Source organism: Heterocephalus glaber, unplaced genomic scaffold (genome assembly GCF_053883595.1).
Source record: "Heterocephalus glaber isolate CG9 unplaced genomic scaffold, H.glaber_assembly_v1.0 deba00000594, whole genome shotgun sequence".
Lineage (NCBI taxonomy): Eukaryota > Metazoa > Chordata > Mammalia > Rodentia > Bathyergidae > Heterocephalus > Heterocephalus glaber.
This window is the reverse complement of record NW_028258151.1, coordinates 14,578,908-14,596,392: the sequence shown is the minus strand read 5'-3', so window position 1 is coordinate 14,596,392 and position 17,485 is coordinate 14,578,908. Positions and strand designations below refer to the sequence as shown.

Here is a 17,485-nt window from a genome sequence, read left to right as displayed (position 1 = left end):
GCTCAGTCATACCATTTGACTTGTCTGCTTTCCCTACAGCCTGCGGCTTCTTCTGTCACTCAACCTGTGCCCCACAGGCCCCGCTCTGTCCCGTGCCCCCCGATCTCCTTCACACAGCCCTGGGGGTGCACCCTGAAACAGGCACAGGCACTGCCTATGAGGGCTTCTTGTCGGTGAGCGGGGGCTGGGGAGTGAGGAGGGTGGGCATGGGGGCCAAGGGCCTGGGCAGCCCTCCCATGCCTGCCTCCCCCAGGTGCCAAGGCCCTCTGGTGTCCGGCGGGGCTGGCAGCGGGTATATGCTGCCCTCAGTGACTCGCGCCTACTGCTGTTTGATGCTCCTGACCCTCGAGCCAGCCCAGCCAGCACTGCCCTCCTGCAGGCCTTGGACTTGAGGTAGGTGTGGACAGGGGCATGAGGCAAGTGACCAATGGGTGAGAGGGGCAGCCAGGGACAGTACAATCTCTGACTGTCCCCTGCACCTTCCAGGGATCCCCAATTCTCTGCTACCCCTGTCCTGGCCTCCGATGTTATCCATGCCCAATCCAAGGACTTGCCACGCATCTTTAGGGTAAGTGTTTTGGACAGAACAGTCCCAACCATCCTCTATCTCCCTTTGCCATCCCCACTGCAGCCACTGTTCATGGCCATGGCTGGCTACCTTGGCCCATAGCTTCACCTTCACAGGGATGCCATAGTAGACTTCATCCTTCAGCCACCGTGAACTTGCCACAGGAATCTGGCTGTATCCTACCTTGTTTGGGGCCCTTGTGTGGCTTCCCAGCACCCTAATGAGGCTCCTGACTGAGAATGTGAGGCCCTGCGATCTGACCCCACAGACAGCCCCAGCCCCTCCATGTTGGTCCTCTCTCTGCTCTGGCCACACCTTGCTCCCTCCAGTTCCCAGAGTACCCAGCGGCTATGTGCACCGCCTTTATAGTATCATATTCTCTTCCCTCTGCACAGAATTGCCAGCCTATGCCAGCCCCACCCCTCACCTGCACTGACTTTCTCCTGGATAATCAGCCGTCCACTCTGCAGTTGTCCTTTACCTCTAGGCCTGCGTTAGGAGGCTACTCCATGTTTCAATTCCTATCCTTCCCCTACTGTGGCACACATCACAGGGCTCTAGACATGGCCATGTGTGTCTGAGTGCCCTGTCTGACTTATCCCCTGCTATAGGCCATGACTAGCACTACACCTGGTGAACACGCACTCAGTGGTAGCGAACCTCCGCTGGTGGAGGGAAGGGAGGAAGGATGGATGGCTTTCAGCCCGCAGCCCTCCAGCATGGGTCCCTGCCCACAGGTGACAGCCTCCCAGCTGACTGTGCCTCCGACCACGTGCACTGTGCTGCTGCTGTCGGGGAGCGAGGGGGAGCGTGAGCGCTGGCTCCAGGTGCTGGGGGAGCTGCAGCAGCTGCTGCTGGAGGCACGGCCTCGGCCCCGGCCTGTGTACACACTCAAGGAGGCCTACGACAATGGGCTGCCTCTGCTGCCCCACACACTGTGTGCTGCTGTCATTGGTGAGCCTGGGGGCTGAGGAGTGTCACTCTGCGAAGGCTGGAGGAGAAGTCCAGGCCTTCAGGGAGGGGCTGGCATGGGCACAGTCATAAAAGCCACTGTTGGGGGCTGGGATTTAGCTCAGTGGTTTCGCAGCCTGCTGTGCAAGCTCAAGGACCCAAGTTCGATCCCCGGTACCAAAAAAACAAAACAAAACAAATAAAAGCCACTGTCAGGGCCTGTTCCCTGCAGCCTGGAGCTGGGGACTCTGTCTTGCACACACATCCTCACAACATTACCCTCCTCCGCAGAGCCGTGTGGAGAGCCAGGACACCAGGGGCCTGGCTTTTCCACTGTGTTTCTCTGTCTCAGGTTCTGCTTTATCTAAAAGATTCTCATGTGAGTAGAGGGAGCAAAGGCTTTGTGAAGAGATAAGTCACAGGCTCAGTCCTGCTGTCTTACAGTAGCTGGTGACCATGGGGGAGTGGCAGGACCAGCAGGGAGCCTGGATCTCAGCAGGGCCCCCCATAATTGACAGCTAGGAAAAACAGGGATGAAGCAGAGCTCCTTGGCTTCCCCTGAGCCAGCTCCAGCCCTGCAGTCACTCAGCACAGGAGCCACAGGAGAGACTGTGTGGGTCCCCTGGGTCATTTGGGAGCCAGAGGAAACAATGTTGTCTGTTGAGTAAGGAGCTCTCCTCTGCACTCCCTTTGCACTACTTCATCTGAGGCTGAGGCAAGAAGATTGCCATGAGTTCAAAGCTAGCCTGGGCTACATAGTGAGTTCAAGGATGGCGTGAACTACATAATGAGACCCTGTCTCAAAAAGCTGGGCATGGTGGTACATGCCAGTAATCCCAGCACTAGAGAGGTTGAGGTAGGAAAATGGCTGTGAGTTTGAGGCCAGTCTGAACTATATATCTGTGTCTCAAAAAAAAAAGAGTCAGGGCTGGGGATTTAGCTCAGTGATTCCACCACCTGCCTCGAAAGCGCAAGAACCCGAGTTCGATCCCCTGTACCAAAAACAAAAACAAAATAATTAAAACAAAAGCAAAAAAAAAAAAAAGACTCAAAAAAGAGAGAGTCAGTCTCAACAAGGGCAGGTGGTGGATGGTGGGTTTTGCCTCTGACCCTTGACTCTTTTTTTTTTTTTTGACCCTTGACTCTTGATGTTCTACTTCTCCTACCCACTACCAGACCGGGGACGGCTTGCCCTGGGCACCGAGGAAGGGCTGTTTGTGATCCATCTGCACAACAATGGTACATGCAGGGCTGGGCAGGGAGGGTGTGGGTGGGGTCAGCTCCAGTGCCTAGAGTAGGACGGGGACTGGGTGGGTTATCTCCCACTTGTACCTCTCTCCTCTCAACCCTGCAGACATCTTCCAGGTGGGCGAGTGCCGCAGAGTGCAACAGCTGACCCTGAGTCCCTCTGCGGGCCTGCTGGTTGTGTTGTGCGGCCGTGGCCCTAGTGTGCGCCTCTTCGCATTGGCTGAGCTGGAAAGCACCGAGGCGGCAGGTGCCAAGATCCCTGAGTCTCGAGGCTGCCACGTGCTGGCAGCTGGGCGCATCCTGCAGGCTCGAACCCCTGTGCTCTGTGTAGCTGTCAAACGCCAGGTTCTCTGCTACCAGCTGGGCCCAGGACCAGGGCCCTGGCAGCGCCGCATCCGGGAGCTGCAGGCACCCGCACCTGTGCAGAGCCTGGGGCTGCTGGGCGACCGCCTGTGTGTGGGTGCCGCTGGTGCCTTCGCTCTCTACCCACTGCTCAATGAGGCTGCGCCCTTAGCACTGGGGGCTGGCCTAGTACCTGAGGAGCTGCCACCGTCCCGAGGGGGCCTGGGTGAGGCATTGGGTGCTGTGGAACTCAGCCTCAATGAGCTCCTACTGCTGTTCACCACTGTTGGTGTCTACGTGGATGGCACCGGCCGCAAGTCACGCAGCCATGAGCTGTTGTGGCCAGTGGCACCCATAGGCTGGGGTAAGGCTGGTGGACGGCCTGGCTGGGTGGGGCTAGGCACCTGTGGTGTGTCAGAGGAAGCCCAAGTTCTGCCCAAACTTTAGAGCTTGGCACCTCCTATTCTGCCCTGGTGGCTTGTCAGAGACCTTCCTCTCCTGTGCCTTTGCTTCTGTTCTCCCACTGCCTGAGCTGCCCTCCTTTGTCCTGTATCTGGCCAACTCTTAACAAGTTCATCTCCAATGGCAGCGCACGTCCTGGAGCTAGAAGGCACTCCTGATTGTTATCACCATTACTGCCCTCATGGTCCCTGCCCTACCAGCCCCCATTGCTGGTCCTTTGCTTCTCTTTGCCTCCCCATTTCTTTGTTCAGACCTCTGTCTTGGCTCTTATCACTCACTTCATGGCTGATTTGGTGCACTGGGGGCCTGTAGAATGGGTTGGGACTGGTTTCTTTTTCCACATCCTACACCAAGCCCAAACACACACATCCTAGAGGCTGAGGAGGTTTGGAGGGACGAATGAATGAATGAGTGGGGCAGTGGGGTAGTCTGGTAACTGGTGTGGTGGGTATAGGGCTAAGTGAGAGGGACAGAGCTTCCTTCAGGAGCAATGATTCTTCTGGGGTAGGGCCTGGATTTGGAATAGTATTGTAGGCGTTGGACCCTGACTGCCGGGGTCAAATCCCATCTGTCCCTCACCAGCTGGGTGATTTGGCCATTCCTTGGCTCTAGGGTCTCCATTCCCTCCTCTGTAAATTAGGGGTGACAGTAGTACCTGCTCAGAGTTGTTGGAGAATTAAGGGAGAACAAACACACCAAGCATTTGGCACTGTGTGGGTATGTGGCCAGTACACACTGTTGTTAGCTCATTGTTATGGAGTCGAGTGGAGCTGCTGGGAGAGTCTTCAGAGAAAAGGTCTGGGCGTGGGTGCCTTAGAGGGTGCCTGCCTTGCCTGGGGCTGCACAATATAGTTTCCCCACCGGCAGGTTACACAGCCCCCTACCTGACAGTGTTCAGTGAGAACTCCATTGACATGTTTGACGTGAGGAGAGCAGAATGGGTGCAGACTGTGCCGCTCAAGAAGGTGAAGGCCTGCCCAGACCCCTGGGGCCACACTGGGGTGGGCTCGGGCAGCATGGCCTTAACTCTGTGCGTGCTGCCCTAGGTGCGGCCTCTGAATCCAGAGGGCTCCCTGTTCCTCTATGGCACCGAAAAGGTCCGCCTGACCTACCTCAGGAACCGGCTGGCAGGTGAGGGAGTGCCTGTGCTTAGGTGTATTTGTACACGTGTGCCATCACCTGCACGCATGTGGGTGTGTGACCCCGCGGGCCAGCTCGTGGGCTCTGTGAACTTGTGGGTACCCCCAGCTCTCTGTTTCCGCTACAGAAAAGGACGAGTTCGATATCCCCGACCTCACTGACAACAGCCGGCGCCAGCTGTTTCGCACCAGGAGCAAGCGCCGATTCTTCTTCCGCGTATCAGACGAGCAAAGGACGCAACAGCGCTGGTGAGCATGCGCAGTGTCGCAGCTAGGGCTGGGCGGAGCCTTCCACCGGGGTTAGAGGAGGCCTTCTGGAGAGTGAGGGAGGCCGAACCTTTGTTGCCCTCCACAATACCGACTCTGCCCGCAGGGAGATGCTGAAAGACCCCTTTGTGCGCTCCAAGCTCATCTCACCGCCTACCAACTTCAACCATCTTGTGCATGTGGGCCCTAATGACGGGCGGCCAAGCGCTAGGGTGAGTCCTTCAGAACCAATCACTGGCCTCCTTGGTGTGCACAAGCCAATCGATCAAAAGTTTCCTGTTACTCGCGAGCCAATCACCGGCCTCTGGTTATCTGGCTGCTGAGGCCCATGGCCCATCCCTCTGATAAACTTCCCTTGACCTGGTCTGTTGTGCTTCCCAGTCCCAGACCCTGTGCACTGTCCCCCTAACAGGCTCCGGAAGAGAAGGGCCGAGGTGCCCGTGGCTCCGGCCCACAGCGGCCCCACAGCTTCTCGGAGGCTTCGCGGCTCTCGGCATTTATGGGCAGTGATAACCTCCCTAGAGACGCAGACTCCAGTAAGGGTAGCCCCACAGCCTCGCGGACCCCACGCCTGACCCCAGGTTCCCATTCCCTTCAGATCCCTCAAATGTGACCTAGACATTTTGTTCTCCCATCCCGCTTTTGCAGCAGTGAACAGGAAACCTTGGACATCTCTGTCCAGCGAATCAGTGTCCTGTCCCCAGGGGTCTCTGAGCCCTGCAGCCTCCCTGATAAAGGTGAGCCAGTGGGAGGGGCTTTGCCCTCACCCATCCCCAGACCAGGCAGTTCTGTCTGGCGCTGAGGCTGGAGGACAAGCTGAGCCCACCCTGCCCTCTGCACAATCTGCCTCACCCTTTGCAGGTAGGTGAGCCCTGTGGTACTCTTTGTTCTATTTTAGAGCTGATCTCACCTATAAAATGAGGTCCAGATAAGAGGGAGGGCTCAGGACAGTGTGTGGCACCTGGGAGCAGTGCCCCCAGTGGGAGCTCTAGAGAATTCTCAACCTCATTCTGGAACCCAGGGCCTTGGGAATGCTAGGCAGGCGCTCTGCTGCTGAGCTACACCCCCATCCCCTAGGATTCTTTTTTTTTCCTTTTTTGCGGAATCAGGGATTGAATTCAGGACCTTGAGGCTCAGGCACCACTGAGCTAAATCCCCGGACCCCTAGGATTAATAGAGGCCCGGCCAATGGGTTGGGCCAGCAGTCAGGATGGAGCCATCCATTCTGACTGGGAAAGGGGAACACCTGAGTACAATGAGTCCGCACTCACCCTCCAGCCAAGTCCCCAGCTGCCCCTAGCACACACCCAGAATCCCCTCCTTCCAATGCCCTTCTCCTTCCTCAATCTGATTAGCCCCCAGGCTGCCTGCCTACCACTGTCACCTTCAAAGACATGTTCCTGGCCACCCCTTCACATGGTCACCACCACCCCATCCCACCACCTCTTTCTGTGCCTGTCTCCTGCTGTGCTGTGGTTTTCTGGGTGTCTGTCCTCTTTACTTACCTGTGGGCTCCTTGGCAGGGTCATTCTGACCAGAGTAAAGCATGCTTATTGACTGAATCCAGAATGGAGTGAGTGAACAGGGCCATGGGTTCATTCACAGTTCAGTAGGCATTTGTCCTCTAGGGACCCAGCTCCCCCCACCTCACAGCATGAGTTGATTCCTCCAAGGCCCTGGGTCTCAGGAAGGTATCTGGGTGGCACTGGCCTGTTGAGGGTAGAGTCTTTCGTGCTCTTCCTACCTTATTTCTTCTCCTCTCCTTTCCAGGTCTCAGAGCGGCCCCGGAGCCTCCCTCCAGCCCCTGAGTCAGAGAGTTCCCCATGACACCCACTGGCAGAGCCCACCCCATACCAGGACAGAGAGCCGTGAGGGAGCGAAGAGCTTGAGGAACATCATTTCCCGGCTGGCCCGGGACCCATGGAGACTCAGACTCAGGGAGGGCCTGTGTTCTCAGGAGTAGGGTCCTGTCTCCCCATCTTCATCCCCCTTTCCCTCAGCTCCTGCCCTAGCCTGTGCTGGCCACTGGGGATACAATGGCCCTGGTGCTCAGGGGTAATTGTGCCAAAGCTCTTCATTCCAGTGCCAAGCCTTGGGAAACTTGTAAGCATTAGGATGAGGGATACAGGAGGACAGGGTCTCTGGAGCAGGCAGGGGTCTTGTCTGTCCAGCCTCTGGCAGAAGCCGAGATGGGGCACGTCAGGGTGTCTGCTGAAGGTTGGGGTGGGAAAGACAGGTATTTTTGTTTATTTGTTTGTTTTCTGGTACTGGAGATCGAACTCGGGTCCTTGCGCTTGCAAGGCAGGCGGCAGAACCACTGAGCTAAATCCCCGGCCCTTTTTTGTTTTTTAAAGGAAAGACAGGTTCTGATTCAGAGGAAAGGACAGAAAAGGAGGATGAAGGATGTAGGTAAAGGAGGCAAGAGAGAGCCAGAGTGAAGGAGGAGGTGGTAGTAATGGGAAGGAGAGAGAATCCTTCCAGAGGAGAGGGATAAAAAAATCAATCAAGAAGAGGAGGGTGAGACAAGACGGGGGTAAGGGCTGGGGATTTAGCTCAGTGGCACTGTGCCTGCCTTGCAAGCACAAGGTCCTGAATTCGATCCCCTGTACCAAAAAAAAAGGAGAGAGGGAGGAAAGAACTGGGGAGAGAACCCAGACCTAGGGGTCCTTTCTTTGGAGTGGGCTTGGTGGAACTGGGAACAGGACTGATGTTGTCAGTTTATCTGCCCAGGGGGAGACAATTCCCAGGCAGAGATAGGAAGGGGAGGGTATTTATAGGGGCTTCTTGGTGGGAGACGGACACCTGGCAGGGCCACCGGAGGGTCTCCAGGCACTCTTTGGCTCTTCCCAGGAAGGAGGATCCTTTTTCTCGAAGCTTCAACCAACTCTGTATTAGGGGAATATAGGGGGCATTTTATTATCAATCAATCATTATTGTTATTATATTACTATTTTTATTAAACCTGCCCCTACCAAAGTGTGGGGGACAAAATAAGTATTTATCTCCTCAAATGCCACATTCCCGGTAGGGATAGACCAGGATGCTCTGTGACGCAGTAAGAAACCAATAAAGTGGGGCCGGGGATTTAGCTCAGTGGTTCCGCTGCCTGCCTAGCAAGCACAAGGACCCGAGTTCGATCCCCAGTACCAAAAAAAAAAAAAAAGAAACCAATAAAGACAACTTTGTAAGCTGCTGGTCTCCTCACCTGGTCTGTCTTCTTGGAGTTCTGTGAGTCCGGATGAGCGCTGGAGGGGTGGGGGAGGGGTACTGCAGTTAGACTGGGGCAACTTCTTTGCATTTTCAGGAATCAGGTGACACACAAGTCCTGTGAATCAGGACAGTTTAGTAATGAAGAGACAGTTTACAAAGTATTAAGGGAGCCACCAAGAAGCAGTGGTGTCCTAGAGCACAACAGTGGAGCAGGAAGGCAGAGTGGGGCAAGAGCCATGGCTTGGGGGAGAACTTGGCTGTGACAGACCAGGCAGCCGGCACCCCCAGCAGTACATTCCCCACCTCACTGCACTCTTCCTCCCCTCTCCCATGTCCCTCTGGGCAAGCCCAGCCAGCAGCCCCAGGTCCCAGGAGCCCAGTTACTGCAGATGATAGAGAGCAGCCTCAGGGGCACAGGGGGTAAAGGTGGATTTGGAGGCCCACCCAGGGCACCTGACCTCTACTGCTCACCCAGGCAAAGCTGCTGAGAAGAGGGAGAAGGTAGGGCCTGGGAGGGATCTCACTTGTTCTTAGCTGCACAGACCCATGATGCAAGGCGGGGCTGGATGGGGAAGGAGGGTAAGGCCTGAGCTCTGAGATCAGGGCAGGCCTTGGCTTTATGGCTATGCCCTAAGGCTCAGGGCAGGGCCTAAAGCTAAGGGAACATGTGTATGGAGAAGAGGGAGGGTGCCACCATCTGGTTAGAGATGGGGCTTGGAGGTTAACCAGGAAATACTATGGCCTGGATAGGAACCCAGGCTGGAGTGTAAGACCACCTGGATTCTAGAGTAGCTGTGGTGTCATGGGCAATACCTGGCCTCTCCAAGTCTTAAACCCATCTCATGGGAGGGATTTTGGTGAGGTAAAGATGGGCAAGGTGTGATAGCACCCACCCATAACCGCAGCACTTTGGAGGCTGAGGCAGGAGGATCACTTGAGTTCCAGGCCAGCCTGGGCTACATAGCAAGACCCTGTCCCAAAAAAAAACAACAACCAAACAAAAAAGGTAGGGAATAGTGGGAGTGTGTTAGGCCATTAGAATGCTGCCTCTAGAAGGGACTGAGGTAGTTCTTGTAAGAGGGAGTTATGAAAGAGCTCCTCCCTCAGCTCTGACTTTCTGTCTCACCATGTGAACTCCCCTCACCCTGCTCCCACCATGATATCATCTGCCAGGATGTCACATAGCCAAAGAGGCGCTTGCCAGAGGTGGCACCATACTGCTTGGACTTTTGGCCTCCAAAACAGCTAAATCAACTTCATTTCTTTATAAAGTAGCCAACTTCAGGTAAGTCATTTTAGTAACAAAAAACAGACTCATACACCATTTGGGAACAACTTGTAGACATCCTGCACTACATACCTAAATACTTCAGCAGGTATCTCTTTTTTTTTTTTGGTACCAGGGATCGAACTGATCGAACTCGGGTCCTTGTGCTGGCGAGGCAGGCGGCAGAATCACTGAGCTAAATCCCCGGCCCCACCAGGTATCTCTTAAGAATAAGGAGATGAGGGGCCGGGGATTTAGCTCAGTGGTTCTGCCGCCTGCCTCACCAGCGCAAGGATCCGAGTTCGATCCCTGATACCAAAAAAAACCCAAAAAACAAAAACAAAAAACAAAAACAAAAAACGGAAAAGGAGATGGGCCGGGGATTTAGCTCAGTGGTTTCGCCACCTGCTGTGCAAGCGCAAGGACCCAAGTTCGATCCCCCATACCAAAAAAAAAGAATAAGGAGCTGTCAGCCAGGCATGGTGGCACATGCCTGTATCCCTAGCTATTTGTGAGGCTGAGACCAGAGGATCTCAAGTTCAAGGTATCTATGTAAGACCTTGTCAAATAGTAAAATATAGCCAGGGATTAAGCTCAGTGATTCTGCCACCTGCCTCGAAAGCGCAAGGTCCTGAGTTCAATCCCCAGTACCAAAAAAAAAAAGGTCTGCCAGGCATAGTGGTGCATGCCTGTAACCCCAGGACTTCAGAAGCTGAGGCAGGATGATTGCTATGAGTTTGAGGCCAGCCTGTACTATATAGCAAGACTTTGTCTCAAAAAAAAAAAAAATTTAAATAAATAAATAGGCTGAGAATGTAGCTCAGTGCAAAGCTGCCGGGTTCAATCTCCAGTACTGCCAAAGAGGGTGGGGGATTTGGACATACACACAATAAGAAGGCGAAAAGACAATAAAGGCCGAGATCAAAGTGATGTTTTGATAAGCTAAGGCAGTAATGGTGAAACTTTTAGAGACCAAGTGCCCAAACTGCGACCCAAAACCCACTTATTTATTGCAAAGTGCCAACACTGCAATTAAACTTGAATGCTAGGCTGCTGTGGCGATGCTGGGTGACTTGGCTCACGGGCCGACAGAGAAGGCCTGTGTGGCCACTGGGGAACACAACCATAGGTTCGCCAGCACTGAGCTGAGGAATGTGACCAATGGCCAGTGAGTTAAGCAAGAAGCATGGAACAGTTTCTCCTCCCAGCCCTCAGAAGGAATCAACCCTGCTGATAACCCCATCTTGGACTTCTGGCCTCTAGGACTGTGAGACAATACATTTCTATTGTTAAAGTTGCCCAGTTTGTAGTACAGTTGTTGAAAGTGTTCACTGTAGGGCTGGGGATGTAGCTGAGCGGTGGAGTGCTTGCCTAGCATGTGTGAGGTCCTGGGTTCAATCTGCAACACTGCTCCCCACAACCACACACAAAAAGAATCCTCTATTGTATTTTTGGAAAATTGAGGACCCAATTCTGTCTCGCATGCACATTGGTTGCCGTGTCTCTTTAGTCTCTTTAATATTGAAAAATTCCTTCCTCCAGCACCCCCTTTTTTTTCCATTTTGTTTTGTTAGTGCTAGGGATCAAACCCAGAGCTTCACACATGCTAGGTAAGCCCTTTCCCAATGCTCTATGTCGCCAGCAACTTTCCTCCACTTTTCGATGTCTTTTGTTGTTGATATTGACATTTTGTTTATTTGTTTTGAGACAGGGTCTTGCTATGTAGTTCAGGCTGCCTCAAACTCATGGCAATCCTCCTGCCTCATCCTCCTGAGTGCTAGGATTATAGGCATGCACCACCACGCCCAGCAGATATCCTCTACTTCTGCCTCTATTTCTTTCTTTGAGGCTTCTATGGTCCTTTTCTCTTTTTTCTCTGGAATAGTTTGTCCTCTCTAGTTCTTGTGTCCCAGTATGTAGTAGTATTTGTTCCTGAGCTAGTCTGTACCTGTGTGCTCCTTCATCACCTTTGGCTGTGTTCTCTATAGACAAGGGACAAACCCTGAGGCCAACCCCTGATGGCCACTCTGCTCTCAGCATCCAATATTCTTTTATTAAAATATTTTTATTAGTGTCTATTAATTTTACAAAATACTAGGTTTAACCATGGTATTTTCATATATGCATGTAATGTACTCTGATCATATTAATTCCCTCATTACCCTCCCTCACTTCCCCTCCATTTCCCTTATTCCCTTCCTCTTGTCAAATAATCATCTCCCTTCTACTTTTGTTTTATGCCATCCTTTTTGTGTGTGTGATTCCACATATTAGTGAAAACATGCAATACTTGTCTTCTTTCTGAGTTTTTTTACTTAACATGATCTCCAGTTCTATCCATTTTCTTCCAAATGACATAATTTCATTCTTTATGGCTGAATAATACCCCATTGTGTATAGATACAGCACCTTTCCTTTAACCTTTCATCTGTTCATGGGCACCTAGGCTGCTTCTATATTTCGCCTATTGTAAAGTGTGCCAAAATAAGCAAGGGTGTGCAGGTATCCTTGTAATATGCTGACTTTAATTATTCCTTCAGATGTATACTGAGGAGTGGTATAGCTGGGTCATATGGTAGCTCTATTTTTTTTTTCTGGTACCAGGGATCAAACTCAGGACCTTGTGCTTGCAAGGCAGGTGTGGTGCCACTGAGCTAAATCCCCGGCTCTATTTTTAGGGTTCTTTGCTGGAGGGAGTTGAGATAGGGTCTCACTATGTAGTTCAGGCTGACCTCGAACTCACTATGTAACCCAGGTTGACATCAAACCCAAAGCAATCCTCCTGCTTCAACTTCCTGAGTGTGGTGATTACAAGTGTGCACTACACCACCTGGCCTTTTTTTTTTTTTTGGTACCAGATATTGAACTTGGGACTTTGTGCTTGTGAGGCAGATGGCAGAAACATTGAGCTAAATCCCTGGCTTTAAAATCTATGTAGTTTTGGCTTGCATTTCCTTTTTGTGTGTTTGTGGTACTGAGGGTGAATCCAGGGGTGCTCTAGCACTGGGCTAATCCCCAGCACTTTTTTATATCTTATTTTGAGATAAGATCTTGAAAGGTTGCCCAGGCAGGATTTATGATCCTCTTGCCTCATCCTCCCTTAGTACTGGGACACAGACATGCACCACTATGCCCAGCTGATTTGCATGTCCTTAATGGCTAAAGATGTTGAATATTTTTTTCATACTTGTGTTTGTGTGCAAGTGCATGCTCATGTGGTCTTGGGGACTGAACCCAGAGCTTCACACTGAGCTACATCCCCAGCCTTTTTATTTTGAGACAAGGTCTCACTAAATTGCCCAGGCTGGGCTCAAACTTGCAATCCTCCTGCCTCAGCCTCCCAAACTGCTGTGATTACAGGCAAACACCACTACATCCAGCTCTCCCTGGCACTTACATTTTTAAGCAAAATATTTATTTATTTTTTAATTTTTAAAATTTTTTTGGTACCGGGGATCGAACTCGGGTCCCTGTGCAGCAGGCGGCCAAAATATTTATTGGTATATATTAGATTACACAATGATAACACTCATTATAGGGAATTTGTACCTGTACATGATACATCCTGCCCCTTTCCTTTTTTCCATTCCCCCTCCCCTCAACGCCCTTCCCTATATACTAAAGCTTTGTTTTCATTTTTTCCTTCTATTTAATTTTTTTTCATGTCCCTTCCTTTCTTTCCCCCTCCCCCCTCCCTTGTTCCCCTTCCCATTTGAACATTCTCTTCCCATTTCACAATATCTATTTTACCTGTTAGTACGCTGGCATTTTTTTTTTTTTCCATTTTTCTTTTTTGGTACCAGGAGTCAAACTCAGGGTCTGAAGCTTGCCAGGCAGGCGTTGTGCCACAAAGCTACATCCTGGGCCCATACCCTGGCATTTTTTTTAATCCCTTCTTTGCTTTACTATTTTTCCCCTTAACAATGAAATTACATTGAGAGGGCTGGGGATTTAGCTCAGGGGCACCTCGCCTGCCTGGCAAGTGCAAGGTCCTGAGTTTGATTCCCAGTACTGAAAAAAGAAAAAAAAAGAAAAAAGAAAAGAAATTACAGGGAGAAGTAGGGGTAGGGATTGAAAATGACCAAGATATTTATATATTTTTCAATATATTTATATATAATTGAAAATGATACAGATTTTTATATATAGTACTGATATACATATATACATATATCAATTCCCCAAATGAATGTGAATATTACAAAATACCAATTAAAAAGAATATAAAAACAATCTTTAAAAAAAACAATGAGAGCCAGGGGTGGCACTGCACACCTATAATTCCAGCACCTGGGAAACTGAGGCAGGAGTATCACTGAGAATTTGACCCCAGCCTGGGACACATACATAGTGAGTTCAAGGCCAGCCTGAACTACATAGCAAGACTCTATCTCTAAATACATAAATAAATAAATGCACAAACTACATAGTGAGACCCTATCAAACAAAACAAAACAAAACCCAGTGCAATTACAGCTGGGTATGGTGGCACATACCTGTAATGTCAGCACTTGCCAGGCTGAGGCAAGAAGATGGCAAGTTTGAGGCCAGCCTGGGCTGAGGCCAACATAAACTACAAAGTGAGACACTGTCTTGAACCATCCCTGCCAAACTGAAAATACATACTATACTTATTTATTGCATCTACTGTCTCCCTATTTCACTAGAATATAAACACAATGAGGGCAGCAGTCTTAAAAAACAAAAATAAACTGCCAGGCTTGGTGCCAATAGTTGTAATTCCAGGACTCTGGGAGAGCTGAGGCAGGAGGGTCACAAGTTTGAGCCCAGCCTGGGCAACTTAGTGAGACTCTGTCTTAAAATTTTAGAAAGGAGGGCCGGGAATTTAGCTCAGTGGTTCCACCGCCTGCCTCACAAGTGCAAGGTCCCGAGTTCAATCCCCAATACAAAAAAAATAGCCACACACCTATGATCCTAGCACTTGGGGGAGGCTGAAGCAGGGGGATTGCCCTGAGTTTGAGGCCAGCCTCAACTACAGAGTGAGTTCAAGGCCAGCCTGAACTACATAGTGAGACCCTGTCCCCCCCAAAACAAAAACAAACAAATTAAAAAATGTTTTTAAAGGGCCGGGGATTTAGCTCAGTGGTTTTGCCGCCTCCTACGCAAGCACAAAGATCCGAGTTCAATCCCCGGTACCAAAAAAAAAAAAAAAAAAAAAATGCTTTTAAACAGGGGGGAGAACTCAGTACAAAGGCCCCAGTACCACAAAACAAAATTTTTTTAAAAAGTAATTTTATTCTAATTTTAAAAATATAACTAAAGGACAGTTATTTATTTCTCACTGAGACTCTTTCTTGAGGACATAAACTGTCATCATCCCACATCCCATCTTCAAAAGATTAGTACAGTGAATGTTATGAAGCAGATATGAACCAACATTGACAAAGAACAACTTCCACCTGAATCATCATAAAAAAGTCTAAGTAAAAAAAAAAAGAATAAAGAAAAAGGGGCCAATACAGGCTTCGGATTGAAAAGATTCTCACATCTCACATTTCATCTAATACATTCAATCCTGGCCAGAGTGTAACAAAATGGAAACAGTATTCCTATCATACAAAAGTCCCACTACAGCATGCTGTACACATCTGTGTTCCAAGCCCAGCCCCAGCCCCCCAGTGCTTCCAATACGCTGATTTTTCCAGCCTGTTGGGCCTGCCTACAAAGGAGTGCGTAAATCTCTTTCATCCAGTCTTTGTTATAAGGCTGGTATGTCTGGGTGTTAGCTCACAACTGAGGTAAACAAGGCAACTGAAGTCTGCCAGATCATCAATAAAATCAAGCAACTGACTGATATATGTGATAGGAGGGGCTGTTGGGGTTCGTTCTCTTCAGATGTTCTTCATACATTTTACAAATGCCTTCCATGCATTCATTAACAGATTCATAGTGTAAGTTCTGCATCAGCAAAATAGTGTGAGACCTTGCACCAAACTTTTTGCTGCAGCCACCACTGACTCAAGCCACATATAAGCTCAGCCACGCCAACAGCCAAAATAAATTTATATGTTCACAAGAATTTCAAAAATAGTATGAAGTTCCCACATACCCTTAACCATCTTCCCCTAATTTTTTTGTGTGTGTGTGTGCCAGGGATTGAACTCAGGACCTTGCACCTGGAAGGCAGGCACGGTGCCACTGAGCTAAATCCCCGGCCCTGCTTCCCCTAATGTAAACATTTTACCCACCATAGTTCATTTATCAGAACTAATTAATAAAAACTATTAAAGCAACAGATTTATTTGAATTTCACTCATAGGGCTCCAGGCACTTAAGACTTGACTGATTTTAATAGAAATCCAGTCCCCCTGAGGTACCTCAGCCCTGGGCCAACTGAGATAGTTGGTCACACAATTCAGCAGGTTTCTCACAGATGTTCTTTTTCTGTTCAGATTCAGTCTAAAACACCATATTTCAGTTAGTAATCCTGTCTCTTTAGCTTCTAATTTACAAGATTTTGAGTCTTTCCTTGACTTTCATTATGTTGATACTGTTTTTTGTTTTTGTTTTTAGACAAGGTCTCACTATGTAGTGCAGGCTGAGGTTTGTTTTCTCTTGGTGCTGGGGATTGAACTAGGGACCTTGAGCTTTCAAGGCAGGCAGCAGAACCACTGAGCTAAATCCTCAGCCCAACCAGGCTGGTTTTGAACTCTCAATTTTCCTGCCTCAGCCTCCAGAGTAGCTGAGATTACAGGTGTGTGCCATCACACCTGGTTGAGTTACGGATTTTAACAACAATAACAACAAAGGGCTGGAGATTTAGCTCAGTGGTTCTGCCGCTTGCCTTGCAAACACAAGGTCCTGAGTTCGATCCCTGGTACCAAAACAAAAAGAACAAAACAATACTAAAAGTGATACTAGAATAGATACCATATGAAAGAAACAATACTATTGGGCCAGGGATTTAGCTCAGTGGTTCCACCGCCTGCCTCGCAAGCGCAAGGACCTGAGTTCGATCCCTGGTACCAAAAAAAAAAAAAAAAAAAAAAAACCACAAGAAAACAAGGCAGAAATTTAATAATTTTATTCACTGCCCATACACATGGTGCTCAGAATGAGCACCTGGCTTATTGTAAGCACAAGAAACAATCTGTTTAGTGAATAAACAAATGAATAATATGTTAATATAAACACCACCCTACCTTACATATCGTTCTGGAGCTCGTTTTCTTTAACAATACGTCTTGAAGATCCATTTTAGAACGTACAAAACTATGTATTTAACTCTTTTTAACCTTTATCCTATCACAAACAACTGTAGTGACTCTTTCAATAGTCCTCTTTGATTCTTTTTTTTGTGTTTGTTCCGGGGATTGAATTCAGGACCTTGCACTTGCGAGGCGGGGGGCAGAAACACTGAGCTAAACCCCTCAAGAGTCCTCTTTGAATATTAGATTTTTTTTTTTTTTTTTGGTACTGAGGATTAAACTCAGGACCTTGCGATTGCGAGGCAGGCACGGCGCCACTGAGCTAAATCCCCTGGCCCAAATTTTAGATTTCTTACGAGTGGAGTTGGGGAAGAATTACAAGACACGTATTAAGCGCGTTTACAGGTTAAAGGGTATTGGTAAATATTCAAGTATAGCAGCTGAACACATTTACACTCTAGCAGGTTTTTTCGGGTTTTTTGTACCGGGGATCTAACTCTGAACCTTCCGCTTTCGAGTCAGGCGGCGGAACCACTGAGCTAAATCCCCGGCCCTTTTTTTTTTTTTTTTCAGACAGGGTCTCTGGCTCTGTAGTTCTCCACACACGCTGTTAAATGGTGACAAATAACCTTCCAGAAAGGCAGCGACCACCTCCACCTGAGTGCTCCCGGTCACTCTTCGGAATACAACCCCCAGAACGCACCGCGGGCCCTCTACGAACGACCGATCCTTGAGGACTTGGGGAAGGAGCGCGACTTGCCCTCCTACCTGCCTCGCGGGCGTCCGCGACCACGGACCTAACTCTCCCGTCAGCCACCGCGGGCGCCGTCCTCGCAAGGCTCGGCAGAGGCGGGGCCGGCGC

The 17,485-nt window shown here is 49.8% G+C and overlaps 1 protein-coding gene and 1 long non-coding RNA gene across 7 annotated transcripts in view; one reads left to right on the top strand and one right to left on the bottom strand.

Moving 5' to 3' along the window:
- Positions 1-8,168, top strand: part of Cdc42bpg (CDC42 binding protein kinase gamma) — a 19,140-nt gene extending 10,972 nt beyond the window's left edge. The window contains exons 25-37 of one of the 5 annotated variants that reach the window (XM_087205275.1): positions 40-173; positions 254-393; positions 487-568; positions 1,306-1,522; positions 2,696-2,758; positions 2,874-3,014; positions 4,439-4,536; positions 4,618-4,702; positions 4,839-4,959; positions 5,084-5,189; positions 5,390-5,513; positions 5,596-5,838; positions 6,748-8,168. In XM_087205275.1, the coding sequence (XP_087061401.1) occupies positions 40-173; positions 254-393; positions 487-568; positions 1,306-1,522; positions 2,696-2,758; positions 2,874-3,014; positions 4,439-4,536; positions 4,618-4,702; positions 4,839-4,959; positions 5,084-5,189; positions 5,390-5,513; positions 5,596-5,838; positions 6,748-6,785 (1,592 nt within the window). In that variant the 3' untranslated portion in view covers positions 6,786-8,168. Of the gene's footprint in view, positions 1-39; positions 174-253; positions 394-486; positions 569-1,305; positions 1,523-2,695; positions 2,759-2,873; positions 3,474-4,438; positions 4,537-4,617; positions 4,703-4,838; positions 4,960-5,083; positions 5,190-5,389; positions 5,514-5,595; positions 5,839-6,747 lie in introns of all 5 variants that reach the window. The other 4 variants (XM_087205273.1, XM_021264625.2, XM_087205274.1 and 1 more) reach the window with 4 other exon arrangements.
- Positions 7,732-17,485, bottom strand: LOC147829508 (uncharacterized). 2 transcript variants are annotated; one of them, XR_015448917.1, is made up of 3 exons: positions 17,392-17,485; positions 8,183-8,302; positions 7,732-7,863 (listed from the first exon to the last, which is right to left on the bottom strand). It is a non-coding gene; the product is annotated as an uncharacterized LOC147829508 (long non-coding RNA). The 2 variants fall into 2 exon arrangements; XR_015448916.1 differs by having other exon boundaries at positions 16,618-17,401.